The 27,896-nt window shown below is 36.1% G+C and overlaps 1 protein-coding gene across 2 annotated transcripts; it reads left to right on the top strand.

The window, feature by feature from the left end:
- The first annotated feature begins 370 nt into the window (after nt 1-370).
- ifnphi1 (interferon phi 1) lies at nt 371-3,739 on the top strand. 2 transcript variants are annotated; one of them, XM_072675187.1, is made up of 6 exons: nt 371-453; nt 927-1,014; nt 2,160-2,228; nt 2,428-2,580; nt 2,790-2,873; nt 3,489-3,739. In XM_072675187.1, the coding sequence occupies exons 2-6, from the start codon at nt 958-960 to the stop codon at nt 3,573-3,575; spliced, it is 450 nt and encodes a 149-aa protein (XP_072531288.1). In that variant the 5' UTR covers nt 371-453; nt 927-957; the 3' UTR covers nt 3,576-3,739. The 2 variants fall into 2 exon arrangements, with proteins under 2 accessions (XP_072531288.1, XP_072531287.1); XM_072675186.1 differs by lacking the exon at nt 371-453 and having other exon boundaries at nt 864-1,014.
- The last annotated feature ends 24,157 nt before the right edge of the window (nt 3,740-27,896 follow it).

Here is a 27,896-nt window from a genome sequence, read left to right as displayed (position 1 = left end):
TGATTTATTCATTGGGAACTTTAGACACAATGTAAAGAACAACTGTGATATTTCACTATAACTATAAATTAATATTAGACTTCCATGAGGAGAGCTTTGGATGTGTTTTTATGAACACAGTGATGTATAACCACCACTTTTTGTAGGGGTTTTATTTCTATATTGTTGTCTTGTTATCAATATATCTTGGTATTCAGCTATAAGTAGCTGAATGCATTCATTTGAAGGGGTGTCCACAAACATTTGTATATATATATATATATATATATATATATAGAGAGAGAGAGAGAGAGAGAGAGAAAGAGAGAGAGAGAAAGTGATGAGTGCTGCTGTTGAGAAATCATAACATTGCATCAGTGCATTACGTCACTCCACCTTGCTTTCGCTTTCTATTCAAAACGCAAACGACAAAGCACGTAATATATCTAATAACCTATGGCATACGGATATCAGGTAAGCCTACATGTTAAACCGAGTGCTGTCGATTGAGCTCCAGTTCATGTTTTCTTAAAGCATATTTAAAAGTCTCGTTCGCTTTAAATGCTCAAACAGAATTGCCCACGTGGTTATACTGTATAGAGTAGATTCACGTGTATATACTGCATATAAGTACTGAATACTCACATAATATAATTGCTTTTTTTGATTTTACATATTGCTGTGCGTAATACTGTAGTCCACGGCGTCAGTTTAGTGTGACTGGTCCGAATAACTGAAGAAAACGAGTTGTGAGATCCTTACGGAAAGTGAAAGCAAAAACTACAGTGGGAATTTTCTCCTTACTTCGTTTTCCCTTTCCATACTCTCGCATAAATCCAGAGCACAGCAACATGTCGCTCCAAAAAGTCTCTAGCGAAGAAGAGCATGAGCTCAAAGAAGATGAACGATGTGCAAATGTGGACTTACCTTGTCTTGGTCTTTTGCAGTGCTCAAAGCCATGGCTACGACTGCAAGTGGATGACCAGCCAGTATGGAATTGTCAATGGGGAGGCTCTCTCACTGCTGAGACAAATGGTGAGTAATGCAAATAAAAAAGTTTCTGCTTAACATGTTGATTGACAGTCGTGTGGTAGTTTTTGGGGAGAGTCCTTGAGGTTAATTTAATTGCAGACGTGAACAGTAGCTGCTCATGTTCCATATTCAGACAGCGTGGAGACAGTTGGCATCTTACTATCAACATTAGGTGGCATTTGCAGCACAGTGTTCAATTGGCAGAATTATGGTGTGATGGTAGTTGGAGTACTGTTGAAAGCAATTTTGTCATGGCGATATATGGCCTTTACCAGCTGTTACTTTTATTTTTAAAGGGATGGAGCAAAGCTTCTAGTAATGTGTTCCTCCTTGCATGGTAATAATCCATATTTTGGATCAGATGGAATTAGACTGACGTAACAATTTAGATAAATCGAGCTGTTTTTTGATTTTTAAGGGTTTAAAGAAGCTTCACCTGAGATAAAAACTTTTTTACCAGTTGAAAGGTTCTACACACCCTACACACATCTCCATTACAAACATGGTTCGTTATGGAACCAAAAGTGGTTCTTCTATGGCATCACTCAAAGAACCATCCAGCTTCTTCGTTTTTAAGACTATAACAAACGAAATCATCTTGAGGTTAGCACTGTGTAAGGTAGTGGTCTTATGACGTCAATGGAATTTGACCAGGGGTTCTCTCAATGCTTTGAATGGTCAGATCTGGCAGCACATGGGGGACCTACTCAGTATTAGACAGGTAGTAGTAATATTATGTTTGATATTTTAAGCATTCTTTACTCCAACAAGTTTAAAAATGTGCACAATGTGTGGTTTTGGGAACCCTTGAGTTTGACATTGGTTGCTAGAACTTGAACCTTGAGCTTGGCATTTTTATCTTAAGATGTTTCTTTCAGAATGGTGATAACAACAACATAATAAAGCACAAGTTAGGAAATGCTGAAAGTGCTATTCAGCTTTTTTGGTACTAGGTCCAAATATATATGTTATTCAAATGTTTCTGTTGTGGTACTACAAGTTCACCTGGACAGTTAATTCTGATTGGGACTGTAAGAACATTGGCCCTTGTTCAGTAGGTGTAGAGCAGACATATGCTTTTAAGTAAGTTGAATATGTACCTGATTAAAAAGACGTATTGTATAACCATTTTTATGTGTCTTTTTTAGGGAGGAAAGTTTTCTTCAGAGATTGTACCCTTTCCAGAGAGGATTTACAAGAAAATGGAAAATGTCACGGTAATCTGCAATATTACAAACTGTTAACTTATAATAACATATATATATAACTTATTATAATATATATATATATATATATTACTACTGATGGTAATCCTATGGTAGCAATGCATTGAAAGAAAGCCACTTTGAGTAAACTGCATGTTTCTTTGATCTTACAATATATATCATATTCACAAAATATATCATGTGCCTACAGGATGCAGACCAGCTGAGGTTAATGGCTGAGGTCACAGAGCAGATTGTCAAGCTCTTCGATGATGACTATGCCGCAGCGAGATGGGACACTGGGGCGTTGGATAATTTTCTGAACATTCTCCAAACCCGGCAGCTGAAAGAACTTGAAAGCTGTGTAAGTGTTCTTTAATTATGCATGTGCTTTAATATATATACTTTAATATATACCCACAAAGTGAATTTAGCAGTCATGTGATGAATTTGTTTATGTTGCAGCCAAATTAGGCTGCTCCTGTACCTTATTAAGATCACAACATGACAAAACTTCCACTGAAATGATGTGATCTGATGTAACTTTAATGTTAATTCCCTTATCTCCAACAGGCAGCAGCCTACCCGAACACAAGAAGAAGGCCACTTAAAGTCCGAAGACACTTCAGGGAGCTGAGGCAAATGCTCAGAAAGAACGTAAGTGCTTTTATTTGGTGATTTATTGTGTAAAGAGGTGATGATGCAAACTAGGAAAGAGAAGGAAAGAGAAGAAAATACACTGTATGTTCAAGTGTAGACCTGAACTTTTTTAAAGCTTTAATCTAGATGCTGGAGTAGTGCTGCGAATTGCTTATGCACTTCAGCTCATCCCACTTGTACTCGATGGAGCTCCATTACTTAAGAGAACACAGTTTAACTGTTCTGTAGCCCAGTGCTGTGTAGTGTCTGTCTGCTCCAGAGCATCTCACTGGGTCCACCCTAAACTAGCTGAATGCACTAATTAGAGGAGCGGATAGCTTATAAATATATTGTTTAATTTTTTAGAACTTCCACCTACAGTGACCATCTTTCAACCTGTTGTAGTATTTTGGATATAAACATATTATGCATATTTACTTGGATGAATATATTAAACACATTTCAGTAAAAACAAGAGTCTTTCCAGCAAATGTAGTAGATCCAGTTCTCAGTAATTAGTGATTTTTTCGTTAATTTAGAAGTGAGTGATGATATATACTGTTAAATTATTTTACTTGAAAGCAAAGTTGAGATACTTAACATCTGTGTTTTGTTTATATGTTTCATTGGCAGAATTACAGTCGTGAATCTTGGGAGAAAATCAGGAGAGCAGTGCTGTTACACCTAACAAGGATGGGCATCATTGCTGGCCATGTGTAGAGATTGCGGAGGGGCTCAAAGACATAATGGACCAATGTGTTAAAATGCAAATTAAAAATGTAAAAAAAAGTTTACATCATAAATCTGCACCATTTTTATTGCCATTTATGTTTCATTATTATCATGCCTTTATTTGTGTGAATGTCAGTGTCTTTTTGATGTTTGTCTGACCTTTTCATAATGCTTAATCTAGCAGTATTGTTACTGTTGTTGCTCTTTGTGATCATTTTACATTAGTATTTTGTTGCTTTGTTTATTTATTTATTTAATTTATTTAAAAACTATTTATTGTATGTATTTATTTTGTATTGGATTGTAATGCTTTACAAAACAGGTTGTTTTGTTGAACTTTAGTTTTTTACAAGTTTGTTATTGCTCTCTGACTCTTTTGAGATAAAAAATGACAAAAATGTTTATCATATTGATAAAATAAAATAAATTTAAAAAATAAAACTTAAAGAACATAAACTGTCTCTTTTTTCCTTCATTTTTTATTTTGTTAGATTGTGTACACAAGTAGACTGTTATACCAGAAAGACACGAATAGCCTTATATTACTTAGCATCTCAATGGCCACTCAATGCATCTCAATGAATGCTGTTCATAGACATCAGATCTGCAACACTTGACTTGACTTGACTTGATTCTTGTCAAATTGGGGCTAGAGGGAGGTAAAACCTATTTTCAAAGTATAATACTTTTCTCCCACTCAAGTATGTTTCTGAAAGAAAAGTAATATTGCTAAAATTACTTTTACACATTTGAGTCATTAACTCTCAGTCCTTAATAAATTTTTGTTTAGTTTTTTTGAAAACCTTCAATCTGTCAAAAAAGCATTTTTTTGATCAGCAAAAATTCTTTTTTTCCGTTAAATCCTTAAAAGTAAGTCAACAAAAGCATAATCTATGTTTTACTGTTTGTTTTTAAAGTTTAATTGTGCAAAAATACATTTAAAGCATGGAGTTCCTGGGCACAGTATAAAGGTTTGTAAAGTTCTGGGAAACAATAAGGGGATTGTAAAGTTCTGGGACACTGTAAGGGGGTAAAAAAATTATGTTGGTTACTGCTTTTTTGACCAGTTAAGTTCTTGGACACAGTAAGGGGGTTGTAAAGTCATTAGACACATTAAGGGGGGTTGTAAAGTTCTGGGACACAGTGAGGGGGTTGTAAAGTTCTGGGAAAAAGTAAAATAGTTTGTAACAGTCTGAATATTGATCTGAAGTGATGTGTACTTCAAACTGTCAGAGAAAATAAGTTTAATTCTCTAATCTCACATTTTTAGTTCTTTAGGTCATCAATACAGTTTAATCTATCATTAAATAATGCCAATAACTGTTTAATATGAAGATATGTTATGAAGACATTACATGTTTTTATTACACTGCATTTAGTGTTCTAGTCTGTATTTGTTTTATTAGAAATGTCACAACCAAAATCATCCATTTACTTAATTCCCTGACTTCTGTTTCTGTTGCTAATCAGAATCTGAATCAGCTTTATTGGTCGAGTATGCTGACACGTAAAGAGTTATCTTTCATTTAAACATTATATAGAAAATGTATATATAATTTACAGACAGTATTCTACATCCCATGTTTACAGTATACAGAATACAAGCAATACACAGACTATATTGCACAAGAACTATAATATACATATTATTTACAAACGTCTAATATAAAGTTTGAGCTGGAAGTGCTGGAAAGTCCTCAAACTAAAAGTGGAAATTGCAGTCTGTGGTCTCCCTTGGTGGCACCAGTGAATCTCTTTCACTTTCCACCAGATAACCATAAGACGTTGTGGCCCCATTCAGTAAAATCAAACCAGTCATTCCTAAGAAACAAAGGGAGTTACCAAGGCCAAAATGTACGAGTAATGCAAGTAATACAAGACATGAAAGTGATGATGTCACACATCTTTAAACCATGATGCAACACTGACAGCTTGAGCATATTTCTTCCTTCTAAAAGTAGATATTGATAAATTCAAATGGATCCACACTCTTCTCTGCACTGCCCAGGTCTGGTCAATGGCCATAAAATCAGATTTAGTGGAGGCTCGTGATAACAACCCACAACTTGCTCAATAGCATGGCATGAAGATGGATAAAAGGGCTGAAGGGAGACTGATCTTACGCAGTTTAGATTAGATTCTGTCCTCTATTGTGGTCAATTAGTTATTGTCCCTCTTTGTCCTCTGATTGGCTGGTCCATTTCCTTCCCAATGTTTGGAGGCCAGGTTTGAAATAAGATTGCCCACCTGGGCTCTGCAGTCCAACGACTCTAAACTGTTGTGTTCAGACAGCTCAGATCTTCTTCACATGTTCGTGCTTGGAAGGAAGTCTGCAAAGTTAAATCTTCAAGATTTTACAGCACTTTGGTAAAAATGCTGTATTTCCGTTGTGTGTTTTTGATATTTGTGAGTGCGTGGAGAACACCAGCAACATATATAGATAATAATCTATTCCTGGGACAGAAAAGCTTCTTCAAACAATGCTTATAACGGCTGTTTTTGTGGCACAATAATGTGTTTTGTCTTGTCTACTCTAGTGAAAAATAGATGGCAGGCCAAAATCAGATCCAAACTGTAATCAGTAGATGCTGATGTTAAGTACGTCTAATCACTCATGACCACCTAAACTTAAGACACATGAAAATGTATACAGTCCCATGGCTTGTAGGTAGCACAACAACCTAACTGCACAACAATCACTAGATCCAGAGGATGAGTCCAGATGATGCTGACGCCCTTGTATGAACACTGGTTTAGTTGGAGTATTTTAAATAGGAGGATAAAATTAAGCCAACTTTGTATTAAGACATAATTGTCATGTTGTTCAAATTCAAGTACACTTTTAGATAACTTTTGAATAAAATGTAAATACTCATAAATTGTAAAAATATACTCATAAATTGTAACTTGCTTGACTTTTAATTGTGTGCTGTTATGCGTCATTAAATTTGTATATTGAGAGAAGGGCCTAAACAAGAAGAAGTTTTTAAGGTTGCTGTGTTATCATACAACGGAAGACAGGATGTTCAAATGGAGAGGGAATATGAAGATTAAGCAACAATGGTTATTGAAGGTTGTTACTTGGTTCTTACTTGAACCCATGCATTTCTTTGCATCATGCATCATGTTTCTGCAAATATACAACCATGCATTATTGATTATCTATTTGCTTGCATATTGTTCAGGTGGAAAATAGAAAAAAATATATAAAATCCTTTTTTGGAAAATGTTACTTTACTTAACTGTTAATAAAATATTTAACTATAACCAAATACGGAATATTGGTATTGTATGTTGCATGTATGTTGTATGTTATTAATTCATGTTTATATTTATTTTATTATGAAAATGAAATCACCCACCAATGATCAAAAACAACATCACTCTTGTACTTCATTAGTTGAATCATATACAGTAAGCAAACACTTTTTTCACTGTATTTTGGCTCCACTTTTAATGACGACGTTCTATCAGTTCTCGATAATACTAACGTTGGAAAATGACATGAGTTGTGGCTGGTTCTTCATTCACTGGCATCAGTGAATCTCCTTCGATTTCTACTGGCTGAACGTGAAACGGTTCATTCTTCAGAGGCAGGGAATTACCGTGAACTCAAGTGAAGTCAAAAGGGAAAGTTGCTCCAGAGATATCGTAATAAGTGACGTAATAATGACAATGCACTCTAACAATGCATTATATAGTATAAAACAATGTCTTTAAAAACTATTCTAATGTGAACAGATTCTGAATGAGATTAAAATGTGTCTGTTTTTGGACTTCTAATCTTCATGTTCTCTCCTCACCTGGACACCCTGCCTTCATTTGAGGGAAACACACAAAAAACATAATACACCTTCTTGTTGAGGCCCATTATTCAGTTAAATAATTTATTTCAATTAGTCAACATACACAATTCACAAGTGCAGATTTTCTAGGAATAATAACGAAATGCCATTTTGGAAAAAAAACTTAATTAATTTCAAATAATTGTAATGTGTTTCAGTTCAAATTAATATATTTACTTATATACATGAATAAAGTATTAATAAAAACGTATATGAAGTAATACAAATAGCTTATTTTACGTCCTGCACAGAACTTTAAAAATGAACATTTTTTGATGTTCTCTTCTTCTTACAGTTAGAACTGATCTTTTAATTTCTTCGTTGCTGTGCAGTTAGACAGATGTGCCACCCAGAATCAATGGAGATGTGCTTTGTTTTTCCATATTTTTACTTCAGAGTGATTGAGCTATCTAAGTGTCTGAATTGTAGGAGGACATGCGTGGTTAGAGACATTAAAGAGCTAAATCCAATGATTACAGCTTGAATCTGATGTTAATCTAAGTACTAAGATTTATGTGTAAGTATAAAGATGTTTCTATGATATGTTTTAGATAAGTTGTTAAAACACACTCAGAACACAGATTTAAAATGAAATCGCTTTTTATTATGTCAAATAGAACATTGGAGAACATATATGCATAAATAAACACATAAATAAATAAATAAATAAATAAATAACACACAATTATCTTTGTAAAAAACGTCTGTTCTAAGCATGGTATTAAAAATCATTTCTGTCCACAGGTTAGACTGATGTTGACCAGATGTTGGAATTCTCCACCAGAATGATCTGTAGAGCGCGCAGAAGTTCATGACGAACTCTTTCCCACGCACACACACTGAACTCCTGCGAACAAAAGACACACACAAATAACCTCAGTCTCATTTATAGAGAAATACACACATCGTTCATTTGTGGATCAGAACATTTTCTTCAGCGTTAGAAAGAGCTCAAACCTTCTCCTTCAAAAGTGCTGCGAGTTTCTGAAAATAGTGTGTAAGAGCAGCGTCTCTCGCAGGAAAGCCATCTTCATCCACGACCAAATTCTGCAACAACAGCTTACATTTAGCTCAATACAGTCCGACTTTCATCCAACACACAACTTCATTTCACACACTTTGAACAGGGCAGTGAATGTTCTTACACATTTGTTCTCGTTGATTTGTCGATAAACGAGGCTCTCAAAGTTCTCCAGCTTTTCAGAATCCCAGTACTGTGGAATGCCGTCGTTCTCCATCAGGGAGCTCACGTCCATTAGGGTCTTGTACACGGCCTTTGTGAGCCCCACATCCTGCAATGCATCCCAAATACGACCTGTCTATCAAATTGCTCCTAAAACCTAAAGATGTGCCTTTGCAGAGTACCATTCAAACATGAGTAAAAGACCTGAGCAGGAAGAACTCACCTGTTTAGAGTCGTTGGACTGCAGAGCCCAGGTGGGCAAACTTATTTCAAATCTGTCGTCCAAACATTGGGAAGGAAATGGACCAGCCTGTCAGAGGAGAAAGAGGGTCAATAACTAATTGACCACAATTGAGGACACTATCACATTTAAACTGTGTGAGATGTTGCATCAGTCTCCCGTGAGCACTTCTAAATGTCTACATACCATTGTCTCGAGCAGGTTGTGGGTTGTTTCCACGAGCCTCCGCTGAAGCTGACATTTTATGGGCATTGACCAGACCTGGGCAGTGCAGAGAAGAGTGCTGACCCAAAACAAACACTGGAATGCCATCATGAAACCGGACTGGAGATGGGAGAGAAGAGATCACAGTGGGGTTAAATATGAGCTATATTATCAGCAAGAACCTGAACTCTAATGATAACCGCAGGAGCTACCTACGTTCAGGACTGATAGGAGGATCTTCAGAAGGTCTATTGATTGTGATGCCCATGCTGTGGCTTTTGTAGTGTGGATCTATGTGTGTTTGAAAAACGAAAAGCACGTTTTATAAGTGAAAATAGCAATTAGAGCAGAAACCCCTTCAATTCGGCCATTTCCCTTTTTGCATCATATTTCCGTTTCCACTCCTGTTTCCTTCTTCTATCTATCTATCTATCTATCTATCTATCTATCTTACCATCTATCTGTCTATCTATCTATCTATCTATCTATCTATATCTACCCACCTGAACAGGAAGTCAGTTAGAAACAAATTACATTATTTACTGTTTTTACACGTTTTATATAGTGATGTCATTGTATTTAAACTGACCTTTGTTTAACATGTATTGTTTATGTTATGCGTCCAAAAACTGCAGCACATAACTAATGACAATGGCGTTTTTTTTAATTATTAGGTCAATATTTGAAAGACACTGAAATATCAAGAGATCAGCTCCTCAATTATACATGACATAACGATTTTATTAAAACGTTAAAAAATAAAAGATCAATTGAAAATGCTTTAAATAAATAACAAGTACAAATATTTAAATAATTATTTAAATAAATAAATATTTAAGTTAATAAATAAATAAATGAACATTTTTAATCCTGAGAAACAACAGGAAATGTCGTGAGGGAAGCTGTTGAGGAGATGTTTCTACTTTCTGCTCTGGAGAAAAGTCTGGAACTTAATCAGGACGTGTTGCACCTCATCTCTCACCATCTCCCAGGAGCACTCGCTCAATTCCTTTATAGAAATCAAATCAACATTCCTGTATTAATCTTCATGTAAACGATGATATTGACCTTCACTTTTGATATTGTTGATAGATAATCATGAAGTGTATGAACTGAACTCACCTTGCTTTTCAGTTCTTCCTCCAGCTTCTCAAAATAGGACTTCAGACCATTTGCTGAGCTGCTTCCCATTGCATTCTGGGATGTATCTCCCTCAACCTATAAAGAGTGAACTGATGTTTTTATGGTGTAGATACTGATGTGGTCTACTGATTGTGATTCAGTGGATTCATTCATTCATGCATTCGTTCATTCATCCTCTCCTCCATGAAGCTCCTACACACAGATTTACACTTCCACAGCAACATCAGCATCAATCAGTCACACACTCGTTCCTTACACATTTCTGCAGATTCTCCACTTGTCTGTAAGATATGACATTCCTGAAGAGTCCTAGTTTTTCCCGGTCCCACGTCACAGATGTTGGCTCATTTTTGAAGATTCTTTCCACACCCCTCAAAGTTTCAAGAGCAACCACGACCAGATCTTCATCCTGAACCACAGCAAGAATCACACTGATGTACTGTTATGTGTCTCGCGTGAAGTTATTTTCCTCCTTCGTGATTGGTATTATTTACCTGTACTTTGATGAATGTGTCATCTGGGAACGCTCGCCCTCCTTTCTCCAAACACTTCAGCGGCATCACATCACCCTACAGATGAGAAGGCAAGAAGCCCTTAGTGGATGCTTTCAGATCTACAAGGTATTTAATTCTGCCACGTGAAGGTTTCTCACCATGTTCTTCAGCAGCTCGATGCTCTCCTCATTCATGACTCTCAGTCTGAACTGCGTCCAGGCGCATGGGATCACTGCAGCATCCAGCGCTTGCAGCAACACAAGGACGACGATGCTTAAGACCTTCAGTGCATCCATTGCTGAAGCAGGAGATGTTGGAGATGATGGAGAAGTAGTAAATGAACTCGTTCCTCCACTGAACCAGTAAGAATGATGAGTGGCACCAGCCTGCCTCTTTTTATTGTTTATGCAGGTTTGTGGTTTAAACCCTCAATACGTATGAAAACCTCTGGGTAAGGAGGGGAAATATGCATTTGTGGTCCAGAATGAAAAATGATTTTTACTCAGTGTGTATCTGAAGATCCTGTATTCTGCCTGAGTGTTGATTTTTAACATGATCGAATTCTGTAAGTTACTCCTTCTACTTAAATACTTTCCTTATTATGGAATGTTCCTGAACACTTTCATGTGAAGACAGTTGGAAATGTAGACTTATTTCAATCTCATTCAGAATCTGTTCACATTAAAATTAAATCGACGTAGAGTTTTTTTAAACATTGTATTAGACAGTAAAATGCATAGCTTGGCAGTATTATGTCATTATTACGACACTGATTGCGAAATCCCAGGCGCAGCTTTCTAGTTTGACTCCACCCAGGGTATTTCCCTGCCTCTTAAGAATGAGCCAATAGAAACCGAAGTAGATTCACTGATGCCTGCGAATAAAGCACCAACCGCAATTCATTTCATTTGAATAGTTGAATATGATGTTGCAAAAATAGAATCATTTCCTAACGGTTTAACGGGGTAAAGAAACTTCAGATAAACTGGTGTGAAGTGAAAGTTTGGGAACTGAAACTTTTACTCGGTTAAATGTGAAAACATGGAGCAAAAATGCAGTTAAAGAGGTTTCTATTTACAGTATATGCTTTAACTAATAAAGTACAACTCTTCCATTTTTCGTAATGTCTGACCAATGTGTGGAACTGGTCCCTACATGAATATATATTAGCATATTTTAGGGAGAATACATTTCACATGGATGGTTCAGTCAGTGCCTTAATAGAAAGAATTAAAAATCAAAAGCTTTTAAATTCTCCAAGAATTTGACATTTTAAAACTGTAATGAATCACTTTGTTCCATTTTAATTTCTCCTTTTAAATGCAATTGAATTAAATTTGAATAATTCAGGGATTTTTATTGTTCAATTTTAATAATGGGTAAAGACAAAGTACAATTGTTCCAACAAACATATACTTAAGCATTTCCCACTCTTACAATCAACACTGAATCACAAAATTAAAATGAAGGCTTAAATAATAGTGGAGAAATAAAAAAAATGCATAGCTTCATGCAGTAACAATATATAAATAACTTTCTTTACCTAACCTTCCTGTTCTTTTTTTCATCTGGACATTTGTGTGAAACACACAAAAACCATAACACACCTTCTTGTTTAGGCCCATTATTCAGCTAAATAATTGATTTCAATTATTCAACACACACAATTAAAAGTCCAGATATTTAGGAATAATAACGAAAAGCCAAATTTGTAAATAAAACTTAACTAATTTCTACTAATTTAAATTTGTTTTAGTTCAAAATAATAAATTTACTTAATAATATATTTACTTATTATATAAATGAATCAAGTATTAATAAAACGTATTTAAAGTAATAAAAATGACAGATTTTTCCCTCCTGCACAGATCTTTAAAAATCTGCATTGTGATGTTCTCTTCTTCTTACAGTTAGAACTGATCTTATAATTTCTTGGTTGTTGTGCAGTTAGACAGATGTGCCACCCAGAATCTATGGAGATGTGCTTTGTTTTTCCATATTTTTACTTCAGAGTGATTGAGATATCTTAGTGTCTGAATTGTAGAAGGACATGCGTGGTTAGAGACATTAAAGAGCTAAATCCAATGACTACAGCTTGAATCTGATGTTTATCTAAGGACTAAGTTTTATGTGTAAGTATAAAGATGTTTCTATGATATGTTTTAGATAAGTTGTTAAAACACACTCAGAACACAGATTTGAAATGAAATCGCTTTTTATTATGTCAAATAGAACATTGGAGAACATATATGCATAAATAAATAAATAAATAAATAAATAAATAAATAAATAAATAAATAACACACAATTATCTTTGTAAAAAAACGTCTGTTCTAATCATGGTATTAAAAATCATTTCTGTCCACAGGTTAGACTGATGTTGACCAGATGTTGGAATTCTCCACCAGAATGATCTGTAGAGCGCGCAGAAGTTCATGACGAACTCTTTCCCACGCACACACACTGAACTCCTGCGAACAAAAGACACACACAAATAACCTCAGTCTCATTTATAGAGAAATACACACATCATTCATTTGTGGATCAGAACATTTTCTTCAGCGTTAGAAAGAGCTCAAACCTTCTCCTTCAAAAGTGCTGCGAGTTTCTGAAAATAGTGTGTAAGAGCAGCGTCTCTCGCAGGAAAGCCATCTTCATCCACGACCAAATTCTGCAACAACAGCTTACATTTAGCTCAATACAGTCCGACTTTCATCCAACACACAACTTCATTTCACACACTTTGAACAGGGCAGTGAATGTTCTTACACATTTGTTCTCGTTGATTTGTCGATAAACGAGGCTCTCAAAGTTCTCCAGCTTTTCAGAATCCCAGTACTGTGGAATGCCGTCGTTCTCCATCAGGGAGCTCACGTCCATTAGGGTCTTGTACACGGCCTTTGTGAGCCCCACATCCTGCAATGCATCCCAAATACGACCTGTCTATCAAATTGCTCCTAAAACCTAAAGATGTGCCTTTGCAGAGTACCATTCAAACATGAGTAAAAGACCTGAGCAGGAAGAACTCACCTGTTTAGAGTCGTTGGACTGCAGAGCCCAGGTGGGCAAACTTATTTCAAATCTGTCGTCCAAACATTGGGAAGGAAATGGACCAGCCTGTCAGAGGAGAAAGAGGGTCAATAACTAATTGACCACAACTGAGGACACTATCACATTTAAACTGTGTGAGATGTTGCATCAGTCTCCCGTGAGCACTTCTAAATGTCTACATACCATTGTCTCGAGCAGGTTGTGGGTTGTTTCCACGAGCCTCCGCTGAAGCTGACATTTTATGGGCATTGACCAGACCTGGGCAGTGCAGAGAAGAGTGCTGACCCAAAACAAACACTGGAATGCCATCATGAAACCGGACTGGAGATGGGAGAGAAGAGATCACAGTGGGGTTAAATATGAGCTATATTATCAGCAAGAACCTGAACTCTAATGATAACCGCAGGAGCTACCTACGTTCAGGACTGATAGGAGGATCTTCAGAAGGTCTATTGATTGTGATGCCCATGCTGTGGCTTTTGTAGTGTGGATCTATGTGTGTTTGAAAAACGAAAAGCACGTTTTATAAGTGAAAATAGCAATTAGAGCAGAAACCCCTTCAATTCGGCCATTTCCCTTTTTGCATCATATTTCCGTTTCCACTCCTGTTTCCTTCTTCTATCTATCTATCTATCTATCTATCTATCTATCTATCTATCTATCTTACCATCTATCTGTCTATCTATCTATCTATCTATCTATCTATATCTACCCACCTGAACAGGAAGTCAGTTAGAAACAAATTACATCATTTACTGTTTTTACACGTTTTATATAGTGATGTCATTGTATTTAAACTGACCTTTGTTTAACATGTATTGTTTATGTTATGCGTCCAAAAACTGCAGCACATAACTAATGACAATGGCGTTTTTTTTAATTATTAGGTCAATATTTGAAAGACACTGAAATATCAAGAGATCAGCTCCTCAATTATACATGACATAACGATTTTATTAAAACGTTAAAAAATAAAAGATCAATTGAAAATGCTTTAAATAAATAACAAGTACAAATATTTAAATAATTATTTAAATAAATAAATATTTAAGTTAATAAATAAATAAATGAACATTTTTAATCCTGAGAAACAACAGGAAATGTCGTGAGGGAAGCTGTTGAGGAGATGTTTCTACTTTCTGCTCTGGAGAAAAGTCTGGAACTTAATCAGGACGTGTTGCACCTCATCTCTCACCATCTCCCAGGAGCACTCGCTCAATTCCTTTACAGAAATCAAATCAACATTCCTGTATTAATCTTCATGTAAACGATGATATTGACCTTCACTTTTGATATTGTTGATAGATAATCATGAAGTGTATGAACTGAACTCACCTTGCTTTTCAGTTCTTCCTCCAGCTTCTCAAAATAGGACTTCAGACCATTTGCTGAGCTGCTTCCCATTGCATTCTGGGATGTATCTCCCTCAACCTATAAAGAGTGAACTGATGTTTTTATGGTGTAGATACTGATGTGGTCTACTGATTGTGATTCAGTGGATTCATTCATTCATGCATTCGTTCATTCATCCTCTCCTCCATGAAGCTCCTACACACAGATTTACACTTCCACAGCAACATCAGCATCAATCAGTCACACACTCGTTCCTTACACATTTCTGCAGATTCTCCACTTGTCTGTAAGATATGACATTCCTGAAGAGTCCTAGTTTTTCCCGGTCCCACGTCACAGATGTTGGCTCATTTTTGAAGATTCTTTCCACACCCCTCAAAGTTTCAAGAGCAACCACGACCAGATCTTCATCCTGAACCACAGCAAGAATCACACTGATGTACTGTTATGTGTCTCGCGTGAAGTTATTTTCCTCCTTCGTGATTGGTATTATTTACCTGTACTTTGATGAATGTGTCATCTGGGAACGCTCGCCCTCCTTTCTCCAAACACTTCAGCGGCATCACATCACCCTACAGATGAGAAGGCAAGAAGCCCTTAGTGGATGCTTTCAGATCTACAAGGTATTTAATTCTGCCACGTGAAGGTTTCTCACCATGTTCTTCAGCAGCTCGATGCTCTCCTCATTCATGACTCTCAGTCTGAACTGCGTCCAGGCGCATGGGATCACTGCAGCATCCAGCGCTTGCAGCACCACAAGGACGACGATGCTTAAGACCTTCAGTGCATCCATTGCTGAAGCAGGAGATGTTGGAGATGATGGAGAAGTAGTAAATGAACTCGTTCCTCCACTGAACCAGTAAGAATGATGAGTGGCACCAGCCTGCCTCTTTTTATTGTTTATGCAGGTTTGTGGTTTAAACCCTCAATACGTATGAAAACCTCTGGGTAAGGAGGGGAAATATGCATTTGTGGTCCAGAATGAAAAATGATTTTTACTCAGTGTGTATCTGAAGATCCTGTATTCTGCCTGAGTGTTGATTTTTAACATGATCGAATTCTGTAAGTTACTCCTTCTACTTAAATACTTTCCTTATTATGGAATGTTCCTGAACACTTTCATGTGAAGACAGTTGGAAATGTAGACTTATTTCAATCTCATTCAGAATCTGTTCACATTAAAATTAAATCGACGTAGAGTTTTTTTAAACATTGTATTAGACAGTAAAATTCATAGCTTGGCAGTATTATGTCATTATTACGACACTGATTGCGAAATCTCAGGCGCAGCTTTCTAGTTTGACTCCACCCAGGGTATTTCCCTGCCTCTTAAGAATGAGCCAATAGAAACCGAAGTAGATTCACTGATGCCTGCGAATAAAGCACCAACCGCAATTCATTTCATTTGAATAGTTGAATATGATGTTGCAAAAATAGAATCATTTCCTAACGGTTTAACGGGGTAAAGAAACTTCAGATAAACTGGTGTGAAGTGAAAGTTTGGGAACTGAAACTTTTACTCGGTTAAATGTGAAAACATGGAGCAAAAATGCAGTTAAAGAGGTTTCTATTTACAGTATATGCTTTAACTAATAAAGTACAACTCTTCAATTTTTCGTAATGTCTGACCAATGTGTGGAACTGGTCCCTACATGAATATATATTAGCATATTTTAGGGAGAATACATTTCACATGGATGGTTCAGTCAGTGCCTTAATAGAAAGAATTAAAAATCAAAAGCTTTTAAATTCTCCAAGAATTTGACATTTTAAAACTGTAATGAATCACTTTGTTCCATTTTAATTTCTCCTTTTAAATGCAATTGAATTAAATTTGAATAATTCAGGGATTTTTATTGTTCAATTTTAATAATGGGTAAAGACAAAGTACAATTGTTCCAACAAACATATACTTAAGCATTTCCCACTCTTACAATCAACACTGAATCACAAAATTAAAATGAAGGCTTAAATAATAGTGGAGAAATAAAAAAAATGCATAGCTTCATGCAGTAACAATATATAAATAACTTTCTTTACCTAACCTTCCTGTTCTTTTTTTCATCTGGACATTTGTGTGAAACACACAAAAACCATAACACACCTTCTTGTTTAGGCCCATTATTCAGCTAAATAATTGATTTCAATTATTCAACACACACAATTAAAAGTCCAGATATTTAGGAATAATAACGAAAAGCCAAATTTGTAAATAAAACTTAACTAATTTCTACTAATTTAAATTTGTTTTAGTTCAAAATAATAAATTTACTTAATAATATATTTACTTATTATATAAATGAATCAAGTATTAATAAAACGTATTTAAAGTAATAAAAATGACAGATTTTTCCCTCCTGCACAGATCTTTAAAAATCTGCATTGTGATGTTCTCTTCTTCTTACAGTTAGAACTGATCTTATAATTTCTTGGTTGTTGTGCAGTTAGACAGATGTGCCACCCAGAATCTATGGAGATGTGCTTTGTTTTTCCATATTTTTACTTCAGAGTGATTGAGATATCTTAGTGTCTGAATTGTAGAAGGACATGCGTGGTTAGAGACATTAAAGAGCTAAATCCAATGACTACAGCTTGAATCTGATGTTTATCTAAGGACTAAGTTTTATGTGTAAGTATAAAGATGTTTCTATGATATGTTTTAGATAAGTTGTTAAAACACACTCAGAACACAGATTTGAAATGAAATCGCTTTTTATTATGTCAAATAGAACATTGGAGAACATATATGCATAAATAAATAAATAAATAAATAAATAAATAAATAAATAAATAAATAACACACAATTATCTTTGTAAAAAAACGTCTGTTCTAATCATGGTATTAAAAATCATTTCTGTCCACAGGTTAGACTGATGTTGACCAGATGTTGGAATTCTCCACCAGAATGATCTGTAGAGCGCGCAGAAGTTCATGACGAACTCTTTCCCACGCACACACACTGAACTCCTGCGAACAAAAGACACACACAAATAACCTCAGTCTCATTTATAGAGAAATACACACATCATTCATTTGTGGATCAGAACATTTTCTTCAGCGTTAGAAAGAGCTCAAACCTTCTCCTTCAAAAGTGCTGCGAGTTTCTGAAAATAGTGTGTAAGAGCAGCGTCTCTCGCAGGAAAGCCATCTTCATCCACGACCAAATTCTGCAACAACAGCTTACATTTAGCTCAATACAGTCCGACTTTCATCCAACACACAACTTCATTTCACACACTTTGAACAGGGCAGTGAATGTTCTTACACATTTGTTCTCGTTGATTTGTCGATAAACGAGGCTCTCAAAGTTCTCCAGCTTTTCAGAATCCCAGTACTGTGGAATGCCGTCGTTCTCCATCAGGGAGCTCACGTCCATTAGGGTCTTGTACACGGCCTTTGTGAGCCCCACATCCTGCAATGCATCACAAATACGACCTGTCTATCAAATTGCTCCTAAAACCTAAAGATGTGCCTTTGCAGAGTACCATTCAAACATGAGTAAAAGACCTGAGCAGGAAGAACTCACCTGTTTAGAGTCGTTGGACTGCAGAGCCCAGGTGGGCAAACTTATTTCAAATCTGTCGTCCAAACATTGGGAAGGAAATGGACCAGCCTGTCAGAGGAGAAAGAGGGTCAATAACTAATTGACCACAACTGAGGACACTATCACATTTAAACTGTGTGAGATGTTGCATCAGTCTCCCGTGAGCACTTCTAAATGTCTACATACCATTGTCTCGAGCAGGTTGTGGGTTGTTTCCACGAGCCTCCGCTGAAGCTGACATTTTATGGGCATTGACCAGACCTGGGCAGTGCAGAGAAGAGTGCTGACCCAAAACAAACACTGGAATGCCATCATGAAACCGGACTGGAGATGGGAGAGAAGAGATCACAGTGGGGTTAAATATGAGCTATATTATCAGCAAGAACCTGAACTCTAATGATAACCGCAGGAGCTACCTACGTTCAGGACTGATAGGAGGATCTTCAGAAGGTCTATTGATTGTGATGCCCATGCTGTGGCTTTTGTAGTGTGGATCTATGTGTGTTTGAAAAACGAAAAGCACGTTTTATAAGTGAAAATAGCAATTAGAGCAGAAACCCCTTCAATTCGGCCATTTCCCTTTTTGCATCATATTTCCGTTTCCACTCCTGATTCCTTCTTCTATCTATCTATCTATCTATCTATCTTACCATCTATCTGTCTATCTATCTATCTATCTATCTATCTATATCTACCCACCTGAACAGGAAGTCAGTTAGAAACAAATTACATTATTTACTGTTTTTACACGTTTTATATAGTGATGTCACTGTATTTAAACTGACCTTTGTTTAACATGTATTGTTTATGCTATGCGTCCAAAAACTGCAGCACATAACTAATGACAATGGCGTTTTTTTTAATTATTAGGTCAATATTTGAAAGACACTGAAATATCAAGAGATCAGCTCCTCAATTATACATGACATAACGATTTTATTAAAACGTTAAAAAATAAAAGATCAATTGAAAATGCTTTAAATAAATAACAAGTACAAATATTTAAATAATTATTTAAATAAATAAATATTTAAGTTAATAAATAAATAAATGAACATTTTTAATCCTGAGAAACAACAGGAAATGTCGTGAGGGAAGCTGTTGAGGAGATGTTTCTACTTTCTGCTCTGGAGAAAAGTCTGGAACTTAATCAGGACGTGTTGCACCTCATCTCTCACCATCTCCCAGGAGCACTCGCTCAATTCCTTTACAGAAATCAAATCAACATTCCTGTATTAATCTTCATGTAAACGATGATATTGACCTTCACTTTTGATATTGTTGATAGATAATCATGAAGTGTATGAACTGAACTCACCTTGCTTTTCAGTTCTTCCTCCAGCTTCTCAAAATAGGACTTCAGACCATTTGCTGAGCTGCTTCCCATTGCATTCTGGGATGTATGTCCCTCAACCTATAAAGAGTGAACTGATGTTTTTATGGTGTAGATACTGATGTGGTCTACTGATTGTGATTCAGTGGATTCATTCATTCATGCATTCGTTCATTCATCCTCTCCTCCATGAAGCTCCTACACACAGATTTACACTTCCACAGCAACATCAGCATCAATCAGTCACACACTCGTTCCTTACACATTTCTGCAGATTCTCCACTTGTCTGTAAGATATGACATTCCTGAAGAGTCCTAGTTTTTCCCGGTCCCACGTCACAGATGTTGGCTCATTTTTGAAGATTCTTTCCACACCCCTCAAAGTTTCAAGAGCAACCACGACCAGATCTTCATCCTGAACCACAGCAAGAATCACACTGATGTACTGTTATGTGTCTCGCGTGAAGTTATTTTCCTCCTTCGTGATTGGTATTATTTACCTGTACTTTGATGAATGTGTCATCTGGGAACGCTCGCCCTCCTTTCTCCAAACACTTCAGCGGCATCACATCACCCTACAGATGAGAAGGCAAGAAGCCCTTAGTGGATGCTTTCAGATCTACAAGGTATTTAATTCTGCCACGTGAAGGTTTCTCACCATGTTCTTCAGCAGCTCGATGCTCTCCTCATTCATGACTCTCAGTCTGAACTGCGTCCAGGCGCATGGGATCACTGCAGCATCCAGCGCTTGCAGCACCACAAGGACGACGATGCTTAAGACCTTCAGTGCATCCATTGCTGAAGCAGGAGATGTTGGAGATGATGGAGAAGTAGTAAATGAACTCGTTCCTCCACTGAACCAGTAAGAATGATGAGTGGCACCAGCCTGCCTCTTTTTATTGTTTATGCAGGTTTGTGGTTTAAACCCTCAATACGTATGAAAACCTCTGGGTAAGGAGGGGAAATATGCATTTGTGGTCCAGAATGAAAAATGATTTTTACTCAGTGTGTATCTGAAGATCCTGTATTCTGCCTGAGTGTTGATTTTTAACATGATCGAATTCTGTAAGTTACTCCTTCTACTTAAATACTTTCCTTATTATGGAATGTTCATGAACACTTTCATGTGAAGAAAGTTGGAAATGTAGACTTATTTCAATCTCATTCAGAATCTGTTCACATTAAAATTAAATCGACGTAGAGTTTTTTTAAACATTGTATTAGACAGTAAAATGCATAGCTTGGCAGTATTGTGTCATTATTACGACACTGAAATCTCAGGCGCAGCTATTTTGACTCCACCCACGGTATTTCCCTGCCTCTTAAGAATGAGCCAATAGAAACCGAAGTAGATTCACTGATGCCTGCGAATAAAGCACCAACCGCAATTCATTTCATTTGAATAGTTGAATATGATGTTGCAAAAATAGAATCATTTCCTAACGGTTTAACGGGGTAAAGAAACTTCAGATAAACTGGTGTGAAGTGAAAGTTTGGGAACTGAAACTTTTACTCGGTTAAATGTGAAAACATGGAGCAAAAATGCAGTTACAGAGGTTTCTATTTACAGTATATGCTTTAACTAATAAAGTACAACTCTTCAATTTTTCGTAATGTCTGACAAATGTGTGGAAGTGGTCCCTACATGAATATATATTAGCATATTTTAGGGAGAATACATTTCACATGGATGGTTCAGTCAGTGCCTTAATAGAAAAAATTAAAATCAAAAGCTTTTAAATTCTCCAGGAATTTGACATTTTAAAACTGTAATGAATCACTTTGTTCCATTTTAATTTCTCCTTTTAAATGCAATTGAATTAAATTGGAATTATTCAGGGATTTTTATAATGGTTAAAAACAAAGTACAATTGTTCCAACAAACATATACTTAAACATTTCCCACTCTTACAATCAACACTGAATCACAAAATTAAAATGAAGGCTTAAATAATAGTAGATAAATAAAAAAAAATGCATAGCTTCATGCAGTAACAATATATAAATAACTTTCTTTACCTAACCTTCCTGTTCTTTTTTTCATCTGGACACCCTGCCTTCATTTGTGTGAAACACACAAAAACCATAACACACCTTCTTGTTTAGGCCCATTATTCAGCTAAATAATTGATTTCAATTAATCAACACATAATTAAAACTTAATTAATTTCAAAATATTTAATTGGTTTCAGTTCAAAATAATAAATTTACTTAATAATATATTTACTTATTATATAAATGAATCAAGTATTAATAAAACGTATTTAAAGTAATAAAAATGACAGATTTTTCCCTCCTGCACAGATCTTTAAAAATCTGCATTGTGATGTTCTCTTCTTCTTACAGTTAGAACTGATCTTATAATTTCTTGGTTGTTGTGCAGTTAGACAGATGTGCCACCCAGAATCTATGGAGATGTGCTTTGTTTTTCCATATTTTTACTTCAGAGTGATTGAGCTATCTAAGTGTCTGAATTGTAGGAGGACATGCGTGGTTAGAGACATTAAAGAGCTAAATCCAATGACTACAGCTTGAATCTGATGTTTATCTAAGGACTAAGTTTTATGTGTAAGTATAAAGATGTTTCTATGATATGTTTTAGATAAGTTGTTAAAACACACTCAGAACACAGAGTTGAAATGAAATCGCTTTTTATTATGTCAAATAGAACATTGGAGAACAAATATGCATAAATAAACACATAAATAAATAAATAAATAAATAAATAAATAACACACAATTATCTTTGTAAAAAAACGTCTGTTCTAAGCATGGTATTAAAAATCATTTCTGTCCACAGGTTAGACTGATGTTGACCAGATGTTGGAATTCTCCACCAGAATGATCTGTAGAGCGCGCAGAAGTTCATGACGAACTCTTTCCCACGCACACACACTGAACTCCTGCGAACAAAAGACACACACAAATAACCTCAGTCTCATTTATAGAGAAATACACACATCATTCATTTGTGGATCAGAACATTTTCTTCAGCGTTAGAAAGAGCTCAAACCTTCTCCTTCAAAAGTGCTGCGAGTTTCTGAAAATAGTGTGTAAGAGCAGCGTCTCTCGCAGGAAAGCCATCTTCATCCACGACCAAATTCTGCAACAACAGCTTACATTTAGCTCAATACAGTCCGACTTTCATCCAACACACAACTTCATTTCACACACTTTGAACAGGGCAGTGAATGTTCTTACACATTTGTTCTCGTTGATTTGTCGATAAACGAGGCTCTCAAAGTTCTCCAGCTTTTCAGAATCCCAGTACTGTGGAATGCCGTCGTTCTCCATCAGGGAGCTCACGTCCATTAGGGTCTTGTACACGGCCTTTGTGAGCCCCACATCCTGCAATGCATCACAAATACGACCTGTCTATCAAATTGCTCCTAAAACCTAAAGATGTGCCTTTGCAGAGTACCATTCAAACATGAGTAAAAGACCTGAGCAGGAAGAACTCACCTGTTTAGAGTCGTTGGACTGCAGAGCCCAGGTGGGCAAACTTATTTCAAATCTGTCGTCCAAACATTGGGAAGGAAATGGACCAGCCTGTCAGAGGAGAAAGAGGGTCAATAACTAATTGACCACAACTGAGGACACTATCACATTTAAACTGTGTGAGATGTTGCATCAGTCTCCCGTGAGCACTTCTAAATGTCTACATACCATTGTCTCGAGCAGGTTGTGGGTTGTTTCCACGAGCCTCCGCTGAAGCTGACATTTTATGGGCATTGACCAGACCTGGGCAGTGCAGAGAAGAGTGCTGACCCAAAACAAACACTGGAATGCCATCATGAAACCGGACTGGAGATGGGAGAGAAGAGATCACAGTGGGGTTAAATATGAGCTATATTATCAGCAAGAACCTGAACTCTAATGATAACCGCAGGAGCTACCTACGTTCAGGACTGATAGGAGGATCTTCAGAAGGTCTATTGATTGTGATGCCCATGCTGTGGCTTTTGTAGTGTGGATCTATGTGTGTTTGAAAAACGAAAAGCACGTTTTATAAGTGAAAATAGCAATTAGAGCAGAAACCCCTTCAATTCGGCCATTTCCCTTTTTGCATCATATTTCCGTTTCCACTCCTGATTCCTTCTTCTATCTATCTATCTATCTATCTATCTTACCATCTATCTGTCTATCTATCTATCTATCTATCTATCTATATCTACCCACCTGAACAGGAAGTCAGTTAGAAACAAATTACATTATTTACTGTTTTTACACGTTTTATATAGTGATGTCACTGTATTTAAACTGACCTTTGTTTAACATGTATTGTTTATGCTATGCGTCCAAAAACTGCAGCACATAACTAATGACAATGGCGTTTTTTTTAATTATTAGGTCAATATTTGAAAGACACTGAAATATCAAGAGATCAGCTCCTCAATTATACATGACATAACGATTTTATTAAAACGTTAAAAAATAAAAGATCAATTGAAAATGCTTTAAATAAATAACAAGTACAAATATTTAAATAATTATTTAAATAAATAAATATTTAAGTTAATAAATAAATAAATGAACATTTTTAATCCTGAGAAACAACAGGAAATGTCGTGAGGGAAGCTGTTGAGGAGATGTTTCTACTTTCTGCTCTGGAGAAAAGTCTGGAACTTAATCAGGACGTGTTGCACCTCATCTCTCACCATCTCCCAGGAGCACTCGCTCAATTCCTTTACAGAAATCAAATCAACATTCCTGTATTAATCTTCATGTAAACGATGATATTGACCTTCACTTTTGATATTGTTGATAGATAATCATGAAGTGTATGAACTGAACTCACCTTGCTTTTCAGTTCTTCCTCCAGCTTCTCAAAATAGGACTTCAGACCATTTGCTGAGCTGCTTCCCATTGCATTCTGGGATGTATGTCCCTCAACCTATAAAGAGTGAACTGATGTTTTTATGGTGTAGATACTGATGTGGTCTACTGATTGTGATTCAGTGGATTCATTCATTCATGCATTCGTTCATTCATCCTCTCCTCCATGAAGCTCCTACACACAGATTTACACTTCCACAGCAACATCAGCATCAATCAGTCACACACTCGTTCCTTACACATTTCTGCAGATTCTCCACTTGTCTGTAAGATATGACATTCCTGAAGAGTCCTAGTTTTTCCCGGTCCCACGTCACAGATGTTGGCTCATTTTTGAAGATTCTTTCCACACCCCTCAAAGTTTCAAGAGCAACCACGACCAGATCTTCATCCTGAACCACAGCAAGAATCACACTGATGTACTGTTATGTGTCTCGCGTGAAGTTATTTTCCTCCTTCGTGATTGGTATTATTTACCTGTACTTTGATGAATGTGTCATCTGGGAACGCTCGCCCTCCTTTCTCCAAACACTTCAGCGGCATCACATCACCCTACAGATGAGAAGGCAAGAAGCCCTTAGTGGATGCTTTCAGATCTACAAGGTATTTAATTCTGCCACGTGAAGGTTTCTCACCATGTTCTTCAGCAGCTCGATGCTCTCCTCATTCATGACTCTCAGTCTGAACTGCGTCCAGGCGCATGGGATCACTGCAGCATCCAGCGCTTGCAGCACCACAAGGACGACGATGCTTAAGACCTTCAGTGCATCCATTGCTGAAGCAGGAGATGTTGGAGATGATGGAGAAGTAGTAAATGAACTCGTTCCTCCACTGAACCAGTAAGAATGATGAGTGGCACCAGCCTGCCTCTTTTTATTGTTTATGCAGGTTTGTGGTTTAAACCCTCAATACGTATGAAAACCTCTGGGTAAGGAGGGGAAATATGCATTTGTGGTCCAGAATGAAAAATGATTTTTACTCAGTGTGTATCTGAAGATCCTGTATTCTGCCTGAGTGTTGATTTTTAACATGATCGAATTCTGTAAGTTACTCCTTCTACTTAAATACTTTCCTTATTATGGAATGTTCATGAACACTTTCATGTGAAGAAAGTTGGAAATGTAGACTTATTTCAATCTCATTCAGAATCTGTTCACATTAAAATTAAATCGACGTAGAGTTTTTTTAAACATTGTATTAGACAGTAAAATGCATAGCTTGGCAGTATTGTGTCATTATTACGACACTGAAATCTCAGGCGCAGCTATTTTGACTCCACCCACGGTATTTCCCTGCCTCTTAAGAATGAGCCAATAGAAACCGAAGTAGATTCACTGATGCCTGCGAATAAAGCACCAACCGCAATTCATTTCATTTGAATAGTTGAATATGATGTTGCAAAAATAGAATCATTTCCTAACGGTTTAACGGGGTAAAGAAACTTCAGATAAACTGGTGTGAAGTGAAAGTTTGGGAACTGAAACTTTTACTCGGTTAAATGTGAAAACATGGAGCAAAAATGCAGTTACAGAGGTTTCTATTTACAGTATATGCTTTAACTAATAAAGTACAACTCTTCAATTTTTCGTAATGTCTGACAAATGTGTGGAAGTGGTCCCTACATGAATATATATTAGCATATTTTAGGGAGAATACATTTCACATGGATGGTTCAGTCAGTGCCTTAATAGAAAAAATTAAAATCAAAAGCTTTTAAATTCTCCAGGAATTTGACATTTTAAAACTGTAATGAATCACTTTGTTCCATTTTAATTTCTCCTTTTAAATGCAATTGAATTAAATTGGAATTATTCAGGGATTTTTATAATGGTTAAAAACAAAGTACAATTGTTCCAACAAACATATACTTAAACATTTCCCACTCTTACAATCAACACTGAATCACAAAATTAAAATGAAGGCTTAAATAATAGTAGATAAATAAAAAAAAATGCATAGCTTCATGCAGTAACAATATATAAATAACTTTCTTTACCTAACCTTCCTGTTCTTTTTTTCATCTGGACACCCTGCCTTCATTTGTGTGAAACACACAAAAACCATAACACACCTTCTTGTTTAGGCCCATTATTCAGCTAAATAATTGATTTCAATTAATCAACACATAATTAAAACTTAATTAATTTCAAAATATTTAATTGGTTTCAGTTCAAAATAATAAATTTACTTAATAATATATTTACTTATTATATAAATGAATCAAGTATTAATAAAACGTATTTAAAGTAATAAAAATGACAGATTTTTCCCTCCTGCACAGATCTTTAAAAATCTGCATTGTGATGTTCTCTTCTTCTTACAGTTAGAACTGATCTTATAATTTCTTGGTTGTTGTGCAGTTAGACAGATGTGCCACCCAGAATCTATGGAGATGTGCTTTGTTTTTCCATATTTTTACTTCAGAGTGATTGAGCTATCTAAGTGTCTGAATTGTAGGAGGACATGCGTGGTTAGAGACATTAAAGAGCTAAATCCAATGACTACAGCTTGAATCTGATGTTTATCTAAGGACTAAGTTTTATGTGTAAGTATAAAGATGTTTCTATGATATGTTTTAGATAAGTTGTTAAAACACACTCAGAACACAGAGTTGAAATGAAATCGCTTTTTATTATGTCAAATAGAACATTGGAGAACAAATATGCATAAATAAACACATAAATAAATAAATAAATAAATAAATAAATAACACACAATTATCTTTGTAAAAAAACGTCTGTTCTAAGCATGGTATTAAAAATCATTTCTGTCCACAGGTTAGACTGATGTTGACCAGATGTTGGAATTCTCCACCAGAATGATCTGTAGAGCGCGCAGAAGTTCATGACGAACTCTTTCCCACGCACACACACTGAACTCCTGCGAACAAAAGACACACACAAATAACCTCAGTCTCATTTATAGAGAAATACACACATCATTCATTTGTGGATCAGAACATTTTCTTCAGCGTTAGAAAGAGCTCAAACCTTCTCCTTCAAAAGTGCTGCGAGTTTCTGAAAATAGTGTGTAAGAGCAGCGTCTCTCGCAGGAAAGCCATCTTCATCCACGACCAAATTC

This window comes from Salminus brasiliensis, chromosome 3, assembly GCF_030463535.1.
Source record: "Salminus brasiliensis chromosome 3, fSalBra1.hap2, whole genome shotgun sequence".
Lineage (NCBI taxonomy): Eukaryota > Metazoa > Chordata > Actinopteri > Characiformes > Bryconidae > Salminus > Salminus brasiliensis.
Note: the sequence above shows the minus strand (reverse complement) of the source record. Positions and strands in the feature narration are given on the sequence as shown.